The sequence below is a fragment of the Salmo salar genome, chromosome ssa04, assembly GCF_905237065.1.
Source record: "Salmo salar chromosome ssa04, Ssal_v3.1, whole genome shotgun sequence".
NCBI lineage: Eukaryota > Metazoa > Chordata > Actinopteri > Salmoniformes > Salmonidae > Salmo > Salmo salar.
In genome coordinates, this window is record NC_059445.1 from 19992068 (window position 1) to 20013700 (window position 21633).

The 21633-nt window shown below is 43.9% G+C and overlaps 1 protein-coding gene across 1 annotated transcript; it reads right to left on the reverse strand.

Moving 5' to 3' along the window:
* Positions 1–16917: 16917 nt before the first annotated feature.
* Positions 16918–18794, reverse strand: LOC106602497 (oocyte zinc finger protein XlCOF20). Its single transcript, XM_014195169.2, has 2 exons — positions 18732–18794; positions 16918–18559 (listed from the first exon to the last, which is right to left on the reverse strand). The coding sequence occupies exon 2, from the start codon at positions 18161–18163 to the stop codon at positions 17393–17395; it is 771 nt and encodes a 256-aa protein (XP_014050644.2). The 5' UTR covers positions 18164–18559; positions 18732–18794; the 3' UTR covers positions 16918–17392.
* Between the last annotated feature and the right edge of the window lie 2839 nt (positions 18795–21633).

Consider the following 21633-nt stretch of genomic DNA (forward strand, 5'->3'; position numbering starts at 1 on the left):
GCCAGAAACAAAGAACTTTGTTCTGAAACTCATTAGTCTCAAATCAAATCAAAGTTTATTTGTCACATGTGCCGAATACAACAGGTGTAGACCTTACAGTGAAATGCTTACTTACAGGCTCTAACCAATAGTGCGAAAAAAGAAAGTATGCGTGTAGGTAAGTAAAGAAATAAAACAACAGTAAAAAGACATTTGAAAAATAAGAGTAGCAAGGCTATATTATAGACACCGGTTAGTCAGGCTTATTGAAGTAATATGTACATTTGGGTATGGTTAAAGTGACTATGCATATATGATGAACAGAGAGTAGCAGTAGCGTAAAAAGAGGGGTTGGCGGGTGGTGGGACACAATGCAGATAGCCCAGTTAGCCAATGTGCAGGAGCACTGGTTGGTCGGGCCAATTGAGGTAGTATGTACATGAATGTATAGTTAAAGTGACTATGCATATAAGATAAACAGAGAGTAGCAGCAGCGTAAAAGAGGGGTTGGGGGGGGGGGGGCACACAATGCAAATAGTCCGGGTAACCATTTGGTTACCTGTTCAGAAGTCTTATGGCTTGGGGGTAAAAACTGTTGAGAAGCCTTTTTGTTCTAGACTTGGCACTCCGGTACCGCTTGCCATGCGGTAGTAGAGAGAACAGTCTATGACTGGGGTGGCTGGGGTCTTTGACAATTTTCAGGGCCTTCCTCTGACACCACCTGGTGCAGAGGTCCTGGATGGCAGGCAGCTTTGCCCTAGTGATGTACTGGGCCGTACGCACTACCCTCTGAAGTGCCTTGCGGTCGGAGGCCGAGCAATTGCCGTACCAGGCAGTGATGCAACCGGTCAGGATGCTCTCGATGTTGCAGCTGTAGAACCTCTTGAGGATCTCAGGACCCATGCCAAATCTTTTTAGTTTCCCGAGGGGGAATTGGCTTTGTCGTGCCCTCTTCACGACTGTCTTGGTGTGTTTGGACTTTTCTAATTTGTTGTTGATGTGGACACCAAGGAATTTGAAGCTCTCAACCTGCTCCACTACAGACCCGTCGATGAGAATGGGGACGTGCTCGGTGCTCCTTTTCCTGTAGTCCACAATCATCACCTTAGTCTTGGTTACGTTGAGGGATAGGTTGTTTTTCTGGCACCACCCGGCCAGGTCTCTGACCTCCTCCCTATAGGCTGTCTCGTCGTTGTCGGTGATCAGGCCTACCACTGTTGTGTCGTCAGCAAACTTAATGATGGTGTTGGAGTCGTGCCTGGCCATGCAGTTGTGGGTGAACAGGGAGTACAGGAGGGAACTGAGCACGCACCCCTGGGGAGCTCCAGTGTTGAGGATCAGCGTGGCAGAGGTGTTGCTACCTACCCTCACCACCTGGGGGCGGCCCGTCAGGAAGTCCAGGATCCAGTTGCAGAGGGAGGTGTTTAGTCCCAGGGTCCTTAGCTTAGTGATGAGCTTTGAGGGTACTATGGTGTTGAACGCTGAGCTGTAGTCAATGAATAGCATTCTCACATAGGTGTTCCTTTTGTCCAGGTGGGAAAGGGCAGTGTGGAGTGCAATAGAGAAAGCATCATCTGTGGATCTGTTTGGGCGGTATGCAAATTGGAGTGGGTCTAGGGTTTCTGGGATAATGGTGTTGATGTGAGCCATTACCAGCCTTTCAAAGCACTTCATGGCTACGGACGTGAGTGCTACGGGTCTGTAGTCATTTAGGCAGGTTGCCTTTGTGTTCTTGGGCACAGGGACTATGGTGGTCTGCTTGAAGCATGTTGGTATTACAGACTCAATCAGGGACATGTTGAAAATGTCAGTGAAGACACCTGCCAGTTGGTCAGCACATGCCCGGAGCACACGTCCTGGTAATCTATCTGGACCCGCAGCCTTGTGAATGTTAGCTCGTGTCACTGGGCAGCTTGTGGCTGTGCTTCCCTTTGTAGTCTGTAATAGTTTGCAAGCCCTGCCACATCCGACGAGCGTCGGAGCCGGTGTAGTATGATTCAATCATAGCCCTCTATTGACGCTTTGCCTGTTTGATGGTTCGTTGCAGGGCATTGCGGGATTTCTTGTAAGCTTCCGGGTTAGAGTCCCGCACCTTGAAGCGGCAGCTCCACCCTTTAGCTCAGTGCGAATGTTGCCTGTAATCCATGGCTTCTGGTTGGGGTATGTATGTACAGTCACAGTGGGGACGACGTCCTCAATGCACTTATTGATAAAGCCAGTGACTGATGTGGTGTATTCCTCAATGTCATCGGAAGAATCCCGGAACATGTTCCAGTCTGTGATAGCAAAACAGTCCTGTAGTTTAGCATCTGCTTCATCTGACCATTTTTTTTATAGACCAAGTCACTGGTGCTTCCTGCTTTAATTTTTGCTTGTAAGCAGGAATCAGGAGGATAGAGTTGTGGTCGGATTTACCAAATGGAGGGCGAGGGAGAGCTTTGTACGCGTCTCTGTGTGTGGAGTACAGGTGATCTAGAATTTTTTTCCCTCTGGTTGCACATTTAACATGTTGATAGAGATTTGGTAGAACTGATTTAAATTGCCCTGCATTAAAGTCTTCGGCCACTAGGAGCGCCGCCTCTGGGTGAGTGGTTTCCTGTTTGCTTATTTCCTTATACAGCTGGCTGAGTGCGGTCTTAGTGCCGGCATCTGTCTGTGGTGGTAAATAAACATCCACGAAAGTATAGCTGAGAACTCTTTAGGCAAGTAGTGTGGCCTGCAATTTATCACAATATACTCACAATATACTACTTCAGGCGAGCAAAATCTAGAGACTTCCTTAGATTCCGTGCAACAGCTGTTGTTTGCAAATATGCACAGACTGGCCAATAAAAATAAAAGATTACGATGGGCAAAAGAACACAGACACTGGACAGAGGAACTCTGCCTAGAAGGCCAGCATCCCGGAGTCGGATCTTCGCTGTTGACTTTGAGACTGGTGTTTTGCAGGTTCAAGTAAGAGACACATCTCAATATCAACTGTTCAGAGGAGACTGTGTGAATCAGACCTGCTGGAGTGGTGTAAAGCTCACAGCCTTTGGACTCTGGAGCAGTGGAAACACGTTCTCTGGAGCGATGAATCACGCTTCACCATATGGCAGTCCAACGGAAGAATCTGGGTTGGCGGATGCCAGGAAAATGCTACCTGCCAGAATGCATAGTGCCAAAAGTAAAATTTGGTGGAGGAGGAATAATGGTCTGGGGCTGTTTTTCATGGTTCGGGCTAGGCCCCATAGTTTCCATTGAAGGGAAATCTTAACACTACAGCATTCAATGTAGTGGAGCAGGTTGAGAGCTTCAAGTTCCTTGGTGTCCACACCACCAACGAACTATCATGGTCCAAACACACCAAGACAGTCGTGAAGAGGGCACGACAACGTCTATTCCCCCTCAGGCGACTGAAAATATTTTGGCATGGGTCCTCAGATCCTCAAAAGGTTTTAGCTGCATCATCCTGACTGGTTGCATCACCGCCTGGTATGGCAACTGCTCAGCCTCCGACTGCAAGGCACTACAGAGGGTAGTACATCACACAGGCCAAACTTCCTGCCAGTACATCACTGGGGCCAGGACCTCTATACCAGGCGGTGTCAAAGGAAGGCCCTAAAAATTGCCAAAGTCTCCAGCAACCCTAGTCATAGACTATTCCCTCTGCTACCGCATGACAAGCGGTACCGGAGCGCCAAATTTATGTCCAAAAGTCTTCTTAACAGCTGCTACCCCCAAGTCATAAGACTCCTGCACATTTTGGGGAATATTCAGAGGTGGAAACTTTCCATGGGAATTAACAAAAATATATGAAAATTAATACCATTTAATTTAAATGTTTTCTTTTGCATTGGCTATGTTTACCATATCAAATGGAGACAGAAACATAAACCTTTTACCTTATCATATGTAGACATAATTACAAATGATTAAATCCTTCAAATAGAAATAAAAAAATACAATTTAGTTATGAATTGAACTTTAATTAAATGAGTTGACTCTTCACATGGGATGATTTCACTGAACAACAAAAGAAAGGAAATATTGAATGATCCCCAATGATCCATCGCATCTCCCAAAAACATTTTCAACATACAGCTGTAAAATGATAGACTAGAAACTAAAGCTTTGGTTGTCTTCCTCTCAGGCTTCCATGTCTTCTCCCTGGACTTCCTCAATGTTCACCTCTTGAACATCAGACTGAGGCCTCATCTTCACTGTCACTTTTCAACCTTGTTGAGGATGGCTCGTTGTCAGGCTCAAAAAGCCAAAAATTTGCCCAGATGGCCAACAATTTTTCAACCCTTGTATTGGACAACCTGTTGCGTGCTTTGGTGTGTGTGTTCCCAAACAAGGACCAGTTGGGCTCTGAGGTGGCTGATGTTGATGGGATTTGGAGGATGATGGAGGTAACAGGGGAAAGAGCGTCAGATCCACAAAATTCCTTCCACCAGATGGCTGATGAGATATGTTGGCAGGACTGCCAAATTGCATCTCCATCCCAAAGCTCTTACTTGGAAGTGTACTTCGCCAGACTGCCAAGAACCTTGCCCTCATCTGGGCCATGGTGGTATCTGCACCAGACAGGATGTTCTTGCCAGCATACTTGGGGTCCAACATGTACGCTACAGCGTGTATGGGCTTCAGGCAGAAGTCTTCACGCTTTTTGATGTATTTCAGAACTGCAGTTTCCTCTGCTTGGAGCAACAGTGAAGTGGGCAGGGCAGTACGGATTTCTTCTCTTACATCTGCAAGCAGAGTCTGAACATCAGACAGGATGGCATTGTCTCCCTCAATCAGTGCAATGGCTACTGCTATAGGTTTCAGGAGTTTCAGGCTGCTTACCACTCTCTCCCAAAATACATCATCCAGGAGGATCCTCTTGATGGGGCTGTCCATATCGGCAGACTGTGATATGGCCATTTCTTGGAGAGACTCCTTCCCCTCCAGGAGACTGTAAACATGATGACAACACCACCCCAACAGGTGTTGCTGGGAAGCTTCAATGTGGTGCCCTTATTCTTCTCACTTTGTTTGGTGAGGTAGATTGCTGCTACCTAACCATTTCCTTGGCTCTCTTGTAGAGTGTATCCATTGTTTTCAATGCCATGATGTCCTTGAGAAGCAGATTCAATGCATGAGCAGCACAGCCAATGGGTATGATGTGAGGGTAGGACTCCTCCACTTTACACCAAGCAGCCTTCATGTTCGCAGCATTGTCTGTCACCAGTGCAAATACCTTCTGTGGTCCAAGGTCATTGATGACTGCCTTCAGCTCATCCGCAATGTAGACCGGTGTGTCTGTTGTCGCTTGTGTCTGTGCTCTTATAGAATACTGGTTGAGGGGTGGAGATGATGTAGTTGATTATTCCTTGCCCACGAACATTCGACCACCCATCAGAGATGATTGCAATACAGTCTGCTTTCTCTATGATTTGCTTGACCTTCACTTGAACTCTGTTGAACTCTGCATCCAGAAAACGAGTAGATAAAGCATTTCTGGTTGGAGGGGTGTATGCTGGGCAACGAACATTCAGAAATCTCTTCCAATACACATTGCCTGTGAGCATCAGAGGTGAACCAGTTGCATACACAGCTCGAGTGAGACATTCATCAGCATCTCTCCGACTACGTTTCTCCATTGAATCAAAAAAACTTCTGATTCCAGGAGGACCATGAGCTGTTGCTATCGATAAGGTGTCTGATTCATAATTTTCACCTTGAATAGAAGTAGAGGGACTTTTGTCAGAGGTTGCTTGTTGTGAGTGCTGAGGGAACTTTTTGCACTTGGCCAGATGATTCTGCATCTTTGTTACATTCTTCACATATGATTTGGCACAGTATTTGCAAATGTACACAGCTTTTCCTTCTACATTAGTTGCAGTGAAATGTCTCTACACATCAGATAGTGCCCAAGGCATTTTCCTGGAAAGATTTAAAAAATATATATTTAAAAAAAATCCATGTGGAGATAAATAGTTAAGCAGTTAGATTAAACAACTCCTTTGTAAGATAAATGTTTTGAAATGAAACATGTATAGAAAGAGGCGAATTAACACTCCTCAGTTAGCAGGCTCAAGCAACCCACATGGTAGCAAAAACTAACTAGCAGAAATTGTTAACAAGTTAGAAATGATTTAAACACACTTTGCTGTAGGCTACTATTTACTAGTTAACAAAAAATAATGTATGTCATATAAAATATATTCATCCCACCCAGTATTGTAATCAAAACGTACCAGAAAGCATGTAGTCCTTGGCTCAGACAGTGTAGTAGTGTGGCCTCAATAGCGTCTCATTAGTGTGCAAGATCTTGAGAATCAGCTGTACATGTGATGGAAGAGTGCACTGCACATGTGATTGAAGAATGCACTGGGCATGCAGAGGGTTGCAATTCCATTGAATTGGTGAAAGTTTAACCAAAATATGCCACAAGACCTAGAATTGCCTTATGTGTATCCCACAAAAAAAGGTTCACTGTTATAAGCTAACTCTTTTGATGAATTTAAGCAAAATTCCCCAAATTCCATGGAAAAATTCTGGAAAAGTTCTAGATATTTACCGACCCTTTGCAACCCTAGCCCCCACACATTGACTCTGTACCGGTCTCCCCTGTATATAGCCTCGCTATTATTCTTTTATTGTTGCTCTTCGGCATGGCCGATTAATTAGGGCCGATTTCAAGTTTTTATAACAAACCGGTAATCGGCATTTTTGGACGCCGATTACGGCCGATTACATTGCATTCCACGAGGAAACTGCGTGGCAGGCTGACCACCTGTTACGCGAGTGCAGCAAGGAGCCAAGGTAAGTTGCTAGCTAGCATTAAACGTATCTTCGAAAAAAACAATCAATCTTCACATAATCACTAGTTAATGACACATGGTTGATGATATTACTAGGTTAACTAGCTTGCCCTGCGTTGCATATAATCAATGTGGTGCCTGTTCATTTATCATCGAATCACAGCCTACTTCGCCAAACGGGGGATGATTTAACAAAAGCACAATCTTTGCACAAATGTACCCAACCATAAACATCAATGCCTTTCTTAAAATCATTACACAGAAGTATATTTTTTTAAACCTGCATATTTAGTTTAAAAAAATTCATGTTAGCAGGAAATATCAACTAGGGAAATTGTGTCACTTCTCTTGCGTTCATTGCACGCAGAGTCAGGGTATATGCAACAGTTTGGGCCGCCTGGCTCGTTGCGAACTAATTTGCCAGAATTTTACATAATTATGACATTAACATTGAAGGTTGTGCAATGTAACAGCAATATTTAGACTTAGGGTTGCCACCCGTTCGATAAAATACAGAACGGTTCCGTATTTCACTGAAAGAATAAACATTTTGTTTTCGAAATGATAGTTTCCGGATTTGACCATATTAATGACCAAAGGCTCGTATTTCTGTGTTTATTATATTATAATTAAGTCAATGATTTGATAGAGCAGTCTGACTGAGCGGTGGTAGGCAGCAGCAGGCTCATAAGCATTCATTCAAACTTTACTGCGTTTGCCAGCAGCTCTTAGCAATGCTTGATCACAGCGCTGTTTATGACTTCAAGCCTATCAACTCCTGAGATTAGGCTGGCAATACTAAAGTGCCTATTAGAACATCCAATAGTCAAAAGTATATGAAATACAAATGATATAGAGAGAAATAGTCGACACGTAATAATTCCTATAATAACTACAACCTAAAACTTCTTAACTGGGAATATTGAAGAACTGGGAATATTGAACCACAAGCTTTCATATGTTCTGAGGACTGAAGGTACCACGTTCATCTGTACAATCAATGGTACGCAAGTATAAACACCATGGGACCACACAGCCGTCATACCGCTCAGGAAGGAGACGCGTACTGTCTCCTAGAGATGAACGTACCTTGGTGCGAAAAGTGCAAATCAATCCCAGAACAATAGCAAAGGACCTTGTGAAGATGATGGAGGACACCGGTACAAAAGTATCTATATCCACAGTAAAACGAGTCCTATATCGACATAACCTAAAAGGCCGCTCAACAAGGAAGAAGCCACTGCTCCAAAACCGCCATAAAAAAGCCAGACTACGGTTTGCAACTGCACATGGGGACAAAGATCGTACTTTTTGGAGAAATGTACTCTGGTCTGATGAAACAAAAATAGAACTGTTTGGCCATAATACCCATCGTTATGTTTGGAGGAAAAGGGGGGAGGCTTGCAAGCCGAAGAACACCATCCCAACCGTGAAGCACGGGGGTGGCAGCATCATGTTTTGGGGGAGCTTTGCTGCAGGAGGGACTGGTGCACCTTGCAATATAGATGGCATCATGAGGCAAGAAAATTATGTGGATATATTGAAGCAACAGCTCAAGACATCAGTCCGGAAGTTAAAGCTTGGTCGCAAATGGGTCTTCCAAATGGACAATGACCCCAAGCATACTTCCAAAGTTGTGGCAAAATGGCTTAAGGACAAACAAAGTCAAGATATTGGAGAGGCCATCACAAAGCACCGACCTCAAGCCTATATAAAATTTGTGAGCATACCTCCTTGTGAGCAAGGAGGCCTACAAACCAGACTCAGTTACAACAGCTCTGTCAGGAGGAATAGGCCAAAATTCACCCAACTTATTGTGGGAAGCTTGTGGAAGGCTACACGAAACGTTTGACCCAAGTTAAACAAATACTAATTGAGTGTATGTAAACTTCTGACCCACTGGGAATGTGATGAAAGAAATAAAAGCTTAAATAAATTATTCTCTCTACTATTATTCTGACATTTCACATTCTTAAAATAAAGTGGTGATCCTAACTGACCTAAGACAAGGAATTTTTACTTGGATTAAATGTCAGGAATTGTGAAATACTGAGTTTAAATGTATTTGGCTAAGGTGTATGTAAACTTCCGACTTCAACTGTATATATTAAGTTAAAATAAAATTGTTCATTGTTCATTCAGTATTGTTGTAATTGTCATTATTACTAATAAATAAAAAATATTTATAAATGTTTTTTTTTTTTTTTTTGGGCAGATTAATCGGTATCGGCTTTTTTTGGTCCTCCAATAATCTGTATCGGCGTTGAAAAATCATAACCGGTCTACCTCTAATCAGTACCCGACCTCACTAATGCTCGTGGCTGAATGGAAGCAAGTCCCCGCAGGAATGTTTCAACATCTAGTAGAAAGCCTTCCCAGAAGAGTTGAGGCTGTTATTTATTTAACCCTTATTTTACCAGATAAGTTTACATTCTCATTTACAGCAACAACCTGGGGAATAATTACAGGGGAGAGGAGAGGGGATGAATGAGCCAATTGTAAGCTGAGGATGATTAGGTGGCCATGATGGTATGAAGGCCAGATTGGGAATTTAGCCAGGACACCGGGGTTAACACCCCTACTCTTACAATAAGTGCCATGGTATCTTTAGTGACCACAGAGTCAGGAAACCCGTTTAACGTCCCATCCGAAAGACGGCACCCAACAGAGGGCAATGTCTAAGGCATTGGAAAGGGTGCCTCCTACTAGAGGTCGACCGATTATGATTTTTCAACACCGATACCGATTATTGGAGGACCAAAAAGTCGGTGCCGATTAATCGGCCGATTTTATACAAATATTTTTATTTGTAATAATGACAATTACAACAATACTGAATGAACACTTATTTTAACTTAATATAATACATCAATAAAATCAATTTAGCCTCAAATAAATAATGAAACATGTTCAATTTGGTTTAAATAATGCAAAAACAAAGTGTTGGAGAAGAAAGTAAAAGTGCAATATGTGCCATGTAAAAAAGCTAATGTTTAAGTTCCTTGCTCAGGACATGGGAACATATGAAAGCTGGTGGTTCCTTTTAACATGAGTCTTCAATATTCCCAGGTAAGATGTTTTAGGTTGTAGTTATTATTGGAATTATAGGACTATTTCTCTCTATACGATTTGTATTTCATATACCTTTGACTATTGGGTGTTCTTATAGGCACTTTAGTATTGCCAGTGTAACAGTATAGCTTCCGTCCCTCTCCTCGCTCCTACCTGGGCTCGAACCAGGAACACATCGACAACAGCCACCCTTGAAGCGGCGTTACCCATGTAGAGCAAGGGGAAACAACTACTCCAAGTCTCAGAGCGAGTGACGTTTGAAACACTATTAGCGCACACCCGCTAACTAGCTAGCCATTTCACATCAGTTACACCAGCCTCATCTTGGGAGTTGATAGGCTTGAAGTCATAAACAGCGCAATGCATTGCGAAGGGCTGCTGGCAAAACGCACGAAAGTGCTATTTTGAATGAATGCTTACGAGCCTGCTGCTGCCTATCATCGCTGTCAAGACTGCTCTATCAAATCATAGACTTAATTATAACATAATAACACACAGAAATACGAGCCTTTGGTCATTAATATGGTTGAATCCGGAAACTATCATCTCGAAAACAAAACGTTATTCCTGTTACATTGCACAACATTCAATGTTATGTCACAATTACGTAAAATTCTGGCAAATTAGTTCGCAACGAGCCAGGCGGCCCAAACTGTTGCATATACCCTGACTGCGTGCAATGAACGCAAAATGACACAATTTCACCTGGTTAATATTGCCTGCTAACCTGGATTTCTTTTAGCTAAATATGCAGGTTTAAAAATATATACTTCTGTGTATTGATTTTAAGAAAGGCATTGATGTTTATGGTTAGGTACAGTCGTGCAACGATTAGGCATTTTTCGCAAATGCGCTTTTGTTAAATCATATATCATCCCCCGTTTGGCGAAGTCGGTTGTCTTTGTTAGGAAGAAATAGTCTTCACAGTTCGCAACGAGCCAGGCGGCCCAAACTGCTGCATATACCCTGACTCTGTTTGCAGGAGAAGTGACACATTTTCCCTAGTTAAAAGAAATTCATGTTAGCAGGCAATACTAACTAAATATGCAGGTTTAAAAATATATACTTGTGTATTATTTTAAGAAAGGCATTGATGTTTATGGTTGGAGCAATGTGTACCTAAGCGATTATATGCAACGCAGGACAGGCTAGATAAACTAGTAATATCATCAACCATGTGTAGTTAACTAGTGATTATGATTGATTGATTGTTTTTTATAAGATAAGTTTAATGCTAGCTAGCAACTTACCTTGGCTTCTTACTGCATTCGCGTAACAGGCAGGCTCCTCGTGGAGTGCAACATAAAGCAGGTGGTTAGAGCGTTGGATACAAATTAAAGCTGACAGCCTGCACTTTAACCTCCAGCCTTCATTGAAGGGAAGATAGGTTATTATGCTTGGTTTTTAATCAATTTAAACCAAATGATAAAGAAACATGTTTATTTATACAAGAGTTACTGGCATAAAAAGCACGTATCTTCTCTTGTTCCATGAGTATCAACGCAATCTGCGTCACGGCTGGATAAATTGCACTTCCGCTCACAAAATCCATGCCAATACCAAGCGAGTTACAACTAAGACCTGCTTTTCATTGGTCTTAAATGTCTCGATATGCGCTGCATGAAAGTGTCACTTTTGCACATGTTTTCAAGGACACACCTTAAATATTGCCACTCCTCTCACCTCAGAGCTGAGATTAGTCAGGTCAATTGCTGAACCATGCGCATGTGGTGGAAAATGCCAGTGTCAGTTTTTACATACTGAAATTGCAAACTAACCTGTGCTTGCCCTGCCATAACGCCAGCCAGAAATAGAGCCCCACATCTCCTATGATCAGTATCTTTCAAGCTGAGAGCAGACTTGTTTAGAAAGAAAAGTGTGTTAGCAACATTAGAGTAGAAAATAATAGAATTACTTTATTCCATCTACATCACCTCAGTAAGGTAAATATTCAACTGTCCTTGTTCTAGCCTAGGTACTGTCTCTCTAAAAACAGGTATTTACACAATCCTATTTCAAATGACAAGTTAACAAAAGGTTAATGAGTGGTTAATTGTCCTCTTACCCAGTGGTGAAGTGGTGCCAAAAAATTCCCAAACAGGAAGAAAAGGTGGCCTGTGTAATTGTTTTATTGTGAAACAGTGACATACACTCTAAATGACCTAAAATAATAGAATCCATATTGGTCTTTCACAGTCAGGCCAAAACGTAGAGATGGAAAGAGGCCTCATCACTGTATCCGTGCCATTATGGGCAGCGCCACTGAGCCTATCTCCATTTTGAAGTAGCCAATTTTATTCCTCACGATTGGCTGATCCCTCCTGATGACCCGGTTGCACTAAGTGTTTCCCCACAAATCACATTTTGGATCATTTGCGCATAGGCCTACCACTGTGTGCACATTGCGAAAATGTGAAGCAATAATAGTTTATCAACATTTTAAGATAAACATTCTGATCTGTTCCATCAGCCTTATTGATGCAGCGTATACCCCCACTACACTACTTTGATATGCATCGTGGGGATTAAGAAGTGTGTATACTCATTGCCCACTGGCGTTATGCCCACCTCCAGAACTCCACTGCTCTTACTACAGGTCACTTCACATGATAGCTAAAGTATGGTCCCCTGTGTACATCTTCAAAAAAAATATATTTAACTAGGCATGTCAGTTAAGAACAAATTCTTATTTACAATGACGGCCTACCCCGGCCAAATCCTAACCCGGACGACGCTGGGCCAATTGTGCGCCGCCGTATGGGCCTCCCAATCACGGCCGGTTGTGATACAGCCTGGAATCGAACCAGGGTCTGTAGTGATGCCTCTAGCACTGAGATGCAGTGCTTTAGACCGCTGCGCCACTCGGGAGCCTTCTCTAGCCACACTGTTCCGATTTCTCCACATTGTGGACACTCCTATGTCTGATAAGGCTACTCCGGAAGGAGAAGCTCTTGTAACATAGTTTGCACTTGAAGGGCCTCTCCTTGGTGTGAACGGTCTGGTGCTCCTTCACATAGTTTGCCTCAGCGAAGCGCTTCCCACATGTGGAGCAGGAGTAAAGCTTGTCAGCGTCCGTCCTAACGCTCAGCCTCTCACATTGTGACCCAATGACACCAGAGGAGGTAGAAGCAGGTGCCACCACCCTCAGATGGTTAGTCTTTGAGCTCCCTCCTTGACCTCTAGTCATTGTTTGGGTGTTGTTGGGATTGTGTGCTGTGTTATAGGCTAGGTACCTCTTGTGGTGAACACCCATCCTGACCCTGTCTGTATTAGTGGGGTAACCATGAGGTAACTGAGGAAGGCTAGACCCAGGTCCAGGCTTTCTATGAACCCAGTCACCAGGCATTAGAGGAGACTCTGAAGGAGAAGACAGACTTCCTGTTAGACTACCCCCAAGGGGTTCTCCCACCACTCTCTGTGAAGGCTGAAGCCCAGGGTGACCTGCTCTGTTCATCATGGATACTGTGGTGTTTGTATCATAGGAACAGGAGGGTCTATCTCTATCAGCCCCAGGCCCTGCTTCATCCCTGCACTGAGACTGTGAAGAGAAGGGTCTGGGCTGCAGACTGGATCCCTGACTGGAGCCTCCGTCTCTCTGATGACCACCAGGACTGTTGTTCAGTCCACCTGTCCACTGGTTGTGTTCTATGTGGTGGAGTCTCTGTTCCTCGTGGTTCGGTCCTTGTTCCGACTCTGGAAGGAAGAGTGATGGCCCCTGATCTACAGTTCTGATCCGGGGCCATCGTTTGTGACCAGCCACCTCAGAGGTCCAGTATTTCCAGCCAGCAACACCGGATATCAGCAGGTCCTCATGGACTGCAGACTTTAAACACAAATTGAACAGAAAAGTATAAAGTTTTACATAAGAAACTTTGCTGTACACAAAATATGACATTATAAAATGTTTACCACAGTCAAGCCCATATTAAACACTGTGATTCAAGTACCTAACAATATGGAGCCATTGGAGTTTATTATAAATACATAAATATAAATAATGTCCATATGTGTTGATAAAAAACAATTGTAATGTTTTGTTCCACTGCGATAAGGGAAACCCAGTCGCTGCAATTATTTCAAAAATTGTCTGTCAATTTTGTAATTCAGTTCAACAAAATGGTCATACAGTTAAATCTGGAACCTTCACTTTCATAGAATATATTTTTTAATATTTTGAAGGAAAAATGTAATAAGACACTTGGTATTTCACTATAAACCACAGCATCAAAGAGGACAAGGTTCTCACTTTTCATCAGTGAATCATTTTTACAGACACCATCACACCAACCATCCCCATATCATCTACTCTGCCTCATCATACACAATATTTCCTCACTTCCCTACTACATCCAAAACCAACAGAATTAATTACAAACTAACTAATACTATATTACATGGGCCGTGTGCATTTCATGTTGGTGTATCCTGAGGTAGCTCCTCTCTGAGAACCTCTTCTCGCAGTGTGTACAGGCGAACAGCTTCTCTCCAGTGTGGACCTTCAGATGCATCGTCAGATGGTGCTGGTGGGAGAACCTCTTCTCGCACTGGGGGCAGCTGTAGGGTTTCTCCCCTGTGTGGACCCTCTGGTGCCTCTTCAGGTTGGATGTGTCTGGTAAACTGTCCCGGCACAGGTGGCACCCGAATGGTTTCTCCCCCTTGTCCATCCTCTGGTGGATCTCCACCTGCTTGGGGACAGTGAAGGCTTTCCCACAGAACGAACACAGGAAGCGCTTCTCCTTGCCACTATATCTGCTGATAGCACTACTACTGTAATTTGTCAATGGGCTTGTCTGAGGTCTGGTTTAACAGTAGGAGAGTGTGAGGAGGATGAAGGTCAGGGTCACAGGGTCCATGTTCCAGTTGATAGATCCTATAGAAGGCAGGCTGAAGGCAGCACCTGATAGGGGGTTAACCTGAGGTGCCATCAGTCTCTCTGAATCACAACTATAGGAGCAGGACGGAGCATCGCTAGCCGAGTCTGTGTCTGTTCTCTTCCCCTGCATACGGACACCTCCCTGTCTCTGCAGACCAAATCTACACCTCGCCCTGGTCTCAGCTAGTCTGTTGTCATGGAGACTAAGTTTGGTTGTGGGTTTGTGTTCGTCAGTCTGTTTCTGGTTGTGGTTAACAGTGTTGTTCCCCAGCCCAGAGTTGAGGACGCTGTCCCATCCACTGACCTCCACTATGTCGCCTCTGGTCCTGGCCTGCTCAGTGATGTCGTCCCCTGGGCCCTTGGCTGCACCCGAATGGTAATCCAATATGGCCGCCCAGTCGCCTCTGTTATCCTCCAGCCAACCACCTTCAGGAAGAGTTTAGAAAATAGACTTTACAAACATGGCAGAGAAAACTCTACATATGGATTTTTTTGTCGTCAATAATAGCCAGGTGCATCACTATTCCCATTGAAGATCTATTACTGTATGTAGGCTATATGTATTTCTCCCTTACCTTGCTCCCCCATCTTTAGTCCACTCAGCAGGTCAATGCTCTCTGGTCTGTCTTCTATTGTCTCCTCTTTGACCAGCAGCAGATCAGGTTTCCCATCCTCCATGTCTACTGACTGTAAGAGATACAGAGTGAGAGGATGTTGGATCAAGACATCTGATATGAGCAACCTGCTATGGAGCATCTTCTGATTGGACAATGAGTTATTAATCAAGACCTGGCCCTTATCCATACCTCAGTGAGACTGTGTGTGGTCCTGTGCTGCTCAGCTGGTTCCTCTGTGGGTTCAGGAGGAGGTGTAGTCTGGTTGTCCTCCATGACCATGGTCCCCTCAGGGTTCCTCAGACCCTCCTCACACCCCTCCTCCTTCACCAGCATCACCTCTGGACCCTTCTCCTCCTGGAAGAGACAGATGATACAGATTACACAGACATACACTCCCTCAGGTACGTACACACAGATAATAAACACACTTTAAACATGGAGTGTTTACCCATCCCCACTAAGTTTGAGTCCTATACTGTAGTTACAGAATGACTTCATTGTTGTTAAACCCATCATGATGGATATAAATATGATGTTGTGGGTAAATAGTCAGCTATGATAAGTCAAAGGTCATCAGACACACCTGACTAAACTATTTTGACGTGTACAGTAGGTGTTTGTTAGTGTGTGGGTATATTTAGTAAGTGTATATTGGTTATAAGCCGCTGTCTGGTGTATGCAGAATAGGATGACATCAGATGTGATGTATACTAAAGAGAGTCTCAATGAAAGTCTTACAATGAAAAGTCCCATTTTGTGTTTATTAAACAAACAAGTTTTAACTTACGCCATATGAAAACCACACATACGTCTCAAAAAGAATTCTGCATTAATTTTGTCATTAAACGTGTCTTGGGAAAAAAAGAGTAATTGAATGGAAACAGTGAAATAGGCATTTATGAACATCATATATCCTAGTACAAACACAATATGTAACAGACTTTTTAGGCTTAAATATGCCTTATATATATATATATATCACGCATTGTCTAGATGCAATATTCTACCCAGGAATATTCAACACTGAAATCTGTTACCCTTGTTATTCCAAATGCATCTGTGGATGAGAATCAACCTTTGTCTTTAAAGGAATACTCAGCGTTATGAGGTTTCTACGAGCAGCACTGCAGATATTGCGATGAGTGAGATGCAAGACTTTGTTCTCACCTAGTCACAAAGAGTATCTGCGCATGTGCACAGCTGTGGGACCAAAACCGCAGAGAAGTATAGCCTCTCGCTTCAACGCTCTTAGTTGTTGCGCAAATTGACCCACTACTGCTGTTTTTACTTTGTACTTCTACATCATTTGAGTCTAGAGATTTGCTGAGTCTACCTGCAGCCAGCTCCAGGAAGAGTCTTGGTGGTTCCAAACTTCTTCATTTAAGAATGATGGAGGCCACTGTGTTCTTGGAGACCTTCAATGCTACAGAAATGTTTTAGTACCCTTCCCCAGATCTGTGCCTCGACATAATCCTGTCTTGGAGCTCTACGGACAAATCCTTCGACCTCATGGCTTGGTTTTTGCTCTGACATGATCTGTCAACTGTGTGACCTTATACAGACAGGTGTGTGCCTTGCCAAATCATGTCCAATAAATGTACTTTACCATAGGTGGACTCCAATCAAATTGTAGAACTTTCCTCAAGGATGATCAATTGAAACAGGATGCACCTGAGCTCAATTTCTCATAGCAACGGGTCTGAATACTTATGTAAATAAGGTATTCCTGTTTTTCGCATTATGGGGTATTGTGTGTAGATTGCTGATGATTTTTTATTTATTTAATCCATTATAGAATAAGCCTGTAATGAAACAAAATGTGGAAAATGTCAAGGGGTCTGAATACTTTCCAAAGGCATTGTATATGCCTTAAATATCACACCATTTCTGGATGTAATATTCTACTCAGGAATATTCAACACTGAAATCTGTAACTCTCGTTATTCCAAATGCATCTCTGGGTCTTTTCTGCTGACAACAATAAATTCATCTTTGTCTTTAATGCAGGGTTTAATCTAAACATCAGAAGCTATCGAGTGGAACGGTTACTTTCCATGTTATAGAGTGGAATGTTTTTTCTGCTGGTGTATCCTGAGGTAGCTCCTCTCGGAGAACCTCTTCCCGCAGTGCGTACAGGCAAACGGCCTTTCTCCCGTGTGGACCTTCAGGTGCGTCTTCAGCTGGTGCTGGCGAGAGAACCTCTTCTCACACTGGGGGCAGCTGTAGGGTTTCTCCCCTGTGTGGACCCTCTGGTGCCTCTTCAGGCTGCAGGCCTGGGCGAAGCACATGTGACACTGGGGACAGCTGAATGGTTTCTCCCCTGTGTGGACCCTCCGGTGGATCTCCACCTTCTGGGGGCAGCTGAAGCCTTTGTTACAGAACATGCAGAGGAACCGTTTCTCTTTAATATTGCCTGATGTGGCTCCCCCTCCCTGAGCCTGGGCTCTAGCCCTGTCGTTTGAGTTCAATACCTGATCGAAAAGGACGAGGCTGTGTGAATCTGAAGGCCCCATCGAAGTGGACTCTGGGTCGCGATCCTTGAACGTGTGTAAAAGGGAGTGGGTGGCAACATTTAGATTTGTCTCTAAGCTTCCACTGTAATCAAAGAAATCTCTGCCCTGTGAGTTTCCGTCCCCTAGGTGACTATCTGCATTCCATGTGGGAGGAACGTCACCCTCCACTTTCACAGTCACTTCATCTACAATCAGACCCTCCCCTTTCTTATCTAGGCACCCTTCAGAGTATACACTACTACTGTACCGGTTCCAGTCCCCTCTAGACAGATCAGTCTGTGTCTCTAAACCCAAGGATATGTTGCCAGGGTCCATCTCTGTAGTGTAAGAACAAGATGGATCATCACCGCCAGTGTCGAACGCATCACCATCAACATCTCCACAGGAATTAACTGTCCCCTGGTGAAATAGCGGTAAATACTCTGAGCCGGGAGCAGGAGGACAGCCCAGTCTCCCCGGGTTTGATCTGTGATCAGCTCCTGTGTGTACAGTTAAAGTCTTGGTGTCTGTCTCTGACTTGAGGATGGCGTTCGGCGTTCCACTGACCTCCGTGATGAGGCATCGTGTCCTGGACTGCACTGGGGTGGTGGTGGGGTCCTCCGTGGCTACAGGGGGCACTCCAGACTGGATGTCTCTGTTGTGCCGTGGGTCCTCCACTCCTTCAAACCTCTCCAGCTTGACCCCAGGACCTGCAGCCTCTGCATCTGCAGACTGACACAATAAGAAAGGTTATTACCAGTACTTCGTAGGGAAGTCTCACAAGTTCCCCTATGGCAGGTAAATTAGGATGTACTGTACAAGTGAATAACTAAGGGGAGCCCTACTGAAATAAACAGGCACATTTGATTTACAAAGTAACTCTCATTCTTTATGCACCACTAACCTCGATCACAATAAAGTGCTGGGTTGAGGTTCCACTCCCCTCATCAACAGTGATTGGTTGGTCATCTCTCCATGTATTGTGTCCCGCTGGCTTCCGCTCCTGTGGCCTCCAGTGAGATGTCCTTCACCTGAGAGTGGGGGAAAAGTGGTGGTTAGGTTAGATACTGTAAATGCTCAAGGCTATATTGTACAGTCGTGGCCAAAAGTTGAGAATGACACAAATATTAATTTTTACAAAGTTTGCTGCTTCAGTGTCTTCAGATATTTCTGTCAGATGTTACTATGGAATACTGAAGTATATTTACAAGCATTTCATAAGTGTCAAAGGCTTTTATTGACAATTACATGAAGTTGATGCAAATAGTCGATATTTGCAGTGTTGACCCTTCTTTTTCAAGACCTCTGCAATTCGCCCTGGCATGCTGTCAATTAACTTCTGGGCCACATCCTGACTGATGGCAGCCCATTCTTGCATAATCAATGCTTGCAGTTTGTCAGAATTTGTGGGGTTTTGTTTGTCCACCTGCCTCTTGAGGATTGACCACAAATTCTCAATGGGATTAAGGTCTGGGGAGTTTCCTGGCCATGGACCCAAAATATCGATGTTTCGTTTCCTGAGCCACTTAGTTATCACTTTTGCCTTATGGCAAGGTGCTCCATCATGCTGGAAAAGGCATTGTTCATCACCAAACTGTTCCTGGATGGTTGGGAGAAGTTGCTCTCGGAGGATGTGTTGGTACCATTCTTTATTCATGGCTGTGTTCTTAGGCAAAATTGTGAGTGAGCCCACTCCCTTAACTGAGAAGCAACCCCACACATGAATGGTCTCAGGATGCTTTACTGTTGGCATGACACAGGACTGATGGTAGCACTCACCTTGTCTTCTCCGGACAAGATTTTTTCCGGACGCCCCAAACAATCGGAAACGGGATTCATCAGAGAACATGACTTTACCCCAGTTCTCAGCAGTCCAATCCCTGTACCTTTTGCAGAATATCAGTCTGTCCCTGATGTTTTTCCTGGAGAAAAGTGGCTTCTTTGCTGCCCTTCTTGACACCAGGTCATCCTCCAAAAGTCTTCGCCTCACTGTGTGTGCAGATGCACTCACACCTGCCTGCTGGCATTCCTGATCAAGCTCTGTACTGGTGGTGCCCCGATCCCGCAGCTGAATCAACTTTAGGAGACAGTCCTGGCGCTTGCTGGACTTTCTTGGGCGCCCTGAAGCCTTCTTCACAACAATTGAATCGCTCTCCTTGAAGTTCTTGATGATCTGATAAATGGTTGATTTAGGTGCAATCTTACTGGCAGCAATATCCTTGCCTGTGAAGCGCTTGTTGTGCAAAGCAATGATGACGGCACGTGTTTCCTTGCAGGTAACCATGGCTGACAGAGGAAGAACAATGATTCCAAGAACCACCCTCCTTTTGAAGCTTCCAGTCTGTTATTCTAACTCAATCAACATGACAGAGTGATCTCCAGCCTTGTCCTTGTCAACACTCACACCTGTGTTAACAAGAGGATCACTGACATGATGTCAGCTGGTCCTTTTGTGGCAGGGCTGAAATGCAGTGGAAATGTTTTTGGGGGATTCAGTTCATTTGCATGGCAAAGAGGGACTTTGCAATTAATTGCAATTCATCTGATCATTCTTCATGACATTCTGGAGTATATGCAAATTGCCATCATACAAACTGAGGAAGCAGACTGTGGAATTTAATATTTGTGTCATTCTCAAAACTTTTGGCCACGACTGTACACTATTGTCACTGTCAACAATTGGCAAGGATGTAAGGTAACATGTCTCATAACTTATTGATATACTATTCATTTATCAATATACTGTATTATGTTCCATGCATCACATTGTTTTCATTGAGTAAATAGGAAATGCAGTAAAACAAGAATCTGGTTATAATATTATTGTGTCTTTGCACATTATAGCTAAATAATTTTGGGAATTATTGCATACTATCCCCCAAAAAATCCTAGACCCAATTATGGGTGCAGAGGGGAAAGGGGGACGGGCCGCAAAGTCTCGGCCTGCTGCTAAATGTACTGTACCTCTTGCCATTGCTCTGTATCGGACACTACTGGGACGACTGGTGAGGAGGCGCTCTCGCATTGTCCTCTCTGCGCGCTCCCGTGCCACCTTCAGTTCCAGTAGTTTCCTCCGCAATGCCCTATTTTCTTTCTGGCTTTGAGTTATTTCCAAACGAAACACTGCATAGTCGTCGTCCACGAGTTTACAGATTTCTTCCACGGCTGCATTCGCTAGCACCTCCATGATGGAGGCTATTTGAGTGTGAAAAACCATACAGTTAGCCATTGTTAGCTAACGTTAGCAGCTAACTAGCGTTACCTAGATAACGTGTATCAACCTGTCTCCAACGCGAATTAAACACTACATGGGGTAAGTATGTGACGCTGTGCAGTTAAATTAGTCATATTTTGAGTTCCGGGGTGTCAAAAGGTGTCAGTAACAACAATAAAAACGCAAACTTGGAAATTCTTCTTGGTCACGTCTTTGTGTGATTTCCCGGCAGACTTGACGCTGTGTTGCGTATTGCTGCTTGTCACAGGTCGGAGTATGAATTACAGTTTTGTAACAAAAAGAGGAGTTAAAGGGAAGTGAAAATGTAAATCGCACCACCATCTAACCCAACACATATACACCACTGTACCCCAAAAACCAACCACCCCTATCCCCACTACTTTAGCCCTACCAGATCCTACTCCAGGAGAACAGTCTGGGTGGAACATATTCTCTTGAACCCCCCCTGTTGATCTTCTGCTAAACTCTTACACCCAACAATGTCTCTGCTGCCTTCACTACCACATCTATTTCCTGGGATTTATGCTCCACCAGTGCAGTACATTTACATTTTAGTCATTTAGCAGACGCT

What these genes read in the sequence shown, in the direction of transcription:
- LOC106602497 (XM_014195169.2), bottom strand. Translation starts at nt 18,163, where the DNA reads ATGGACCCTGGCAACATATCCTTGGGTTTAGAGACACAGACTGATCTG.